Genomic DNA, 800 nt, shown 5'->3' with positions numbered 1-800 from the left:
ATTTCTTTCTTTACTCTGACCCTATTCATTAGTTCTTCTCTGTGGGAATTTTGTGTTTAGACTCTAGTTCTCCGTTCTGTGCCCCATCGCACCAGGCCCGACAGAGGACTCTCCACATTGGTTCTTTGCCTGTTCCCTGTCTGTGTATTGGGGAGAGGAGTAGGGTTAGAGAAGGGAGAGAGAGGGGGGAAACATCTAGAGAGGCCGCCTCATCAAGAGGAATCTGGTGTATTGTCTTTTAGTAGAATTTATCTAACCAAACTGCTTTCTTTGCAGGGGCTTTTCCCCCCAGGTCAAGGAGCCACAATTGGCGTTGACTTCATGATTAAAACCGTGGAGATAAATGGTGAAAAAGTAAAGGTAGGAACATCCTGACTTCTAGCTTAAGCTTTTCCTTTATTTTGTTTCTGGCTGGGTTTGGGCAAATAGTGGTATTCGTTTCTCTTTGAAATAGGGGATAGACACAACTGGCCTCTCTGATGACTTACAAGACAGGGTAGGGGGAAGCCGTATTACCTTAGAACGTGAACTCCTGGATTGTTGAGACCTTGGATGTATCGCATAACCATGTGCCTCTGTTCATAGTTTCATAGTTGGTCGGGTTGGAAGGGACCTGAGCAGATCATCAAGTCCAACCCCCTGCCTTGGCAGGAAAGAGTACTGGGGTCAAACGACCCCAGCAAGGTGATTGTCTAGACTTGTCTTAAAGACCCCCAGGGTAGGAGCCAGCACCACGTCTCTTGGAAGTTTCATAGTTTCTAGGGTCGGAAGGGACCTGAGCAGATCATCTAGTCCAACCC

The 800-nt window shown here is 47.1% G+C and overlaps 1 protein-coding gene across 1 annotated transcript in view; it reads left to right on the top strand.

The window, feature by feature from the left end:
* The window catches only part of RAB30 (RAB30, member RAS oncogene family), a 32,025-nt gene that overhangs the window by 12,831 nt on the left and 18,394 nt on the right, over nucleotides 1–800 (top strand). The window contains exon 2 of the mRNA XM_019524725.1: nucleotides 277–360. Coding sequence (XP_019380270.1) covers nucleotides 277–360 — 84 coding nt within the window. The remainder of the gene's footprint in view (nucleotides 1–276; nucleotides 361–800) is intronic.

The sequence above is a fragment of the Gavialis gangeticus genome, unplaced genomic scaffold, assembly GCF_001723915.1.
Source record: "Gavialis gangeticus isolate Ggan-Ray unplaced genomic scaffold, GavGan_comp1, whole genome shotgun sequence".
NCBI lineage: Eukaryota > Metazoa > Chordata > Crocodylia > Gavialidae > Gavialis > Gavialis gangeticus.
The sequence above is the reverse complement of the archived record's forward strand: the minus strand, read 5'-3'. Positions and strand labels throughout refer to the sequence as shown.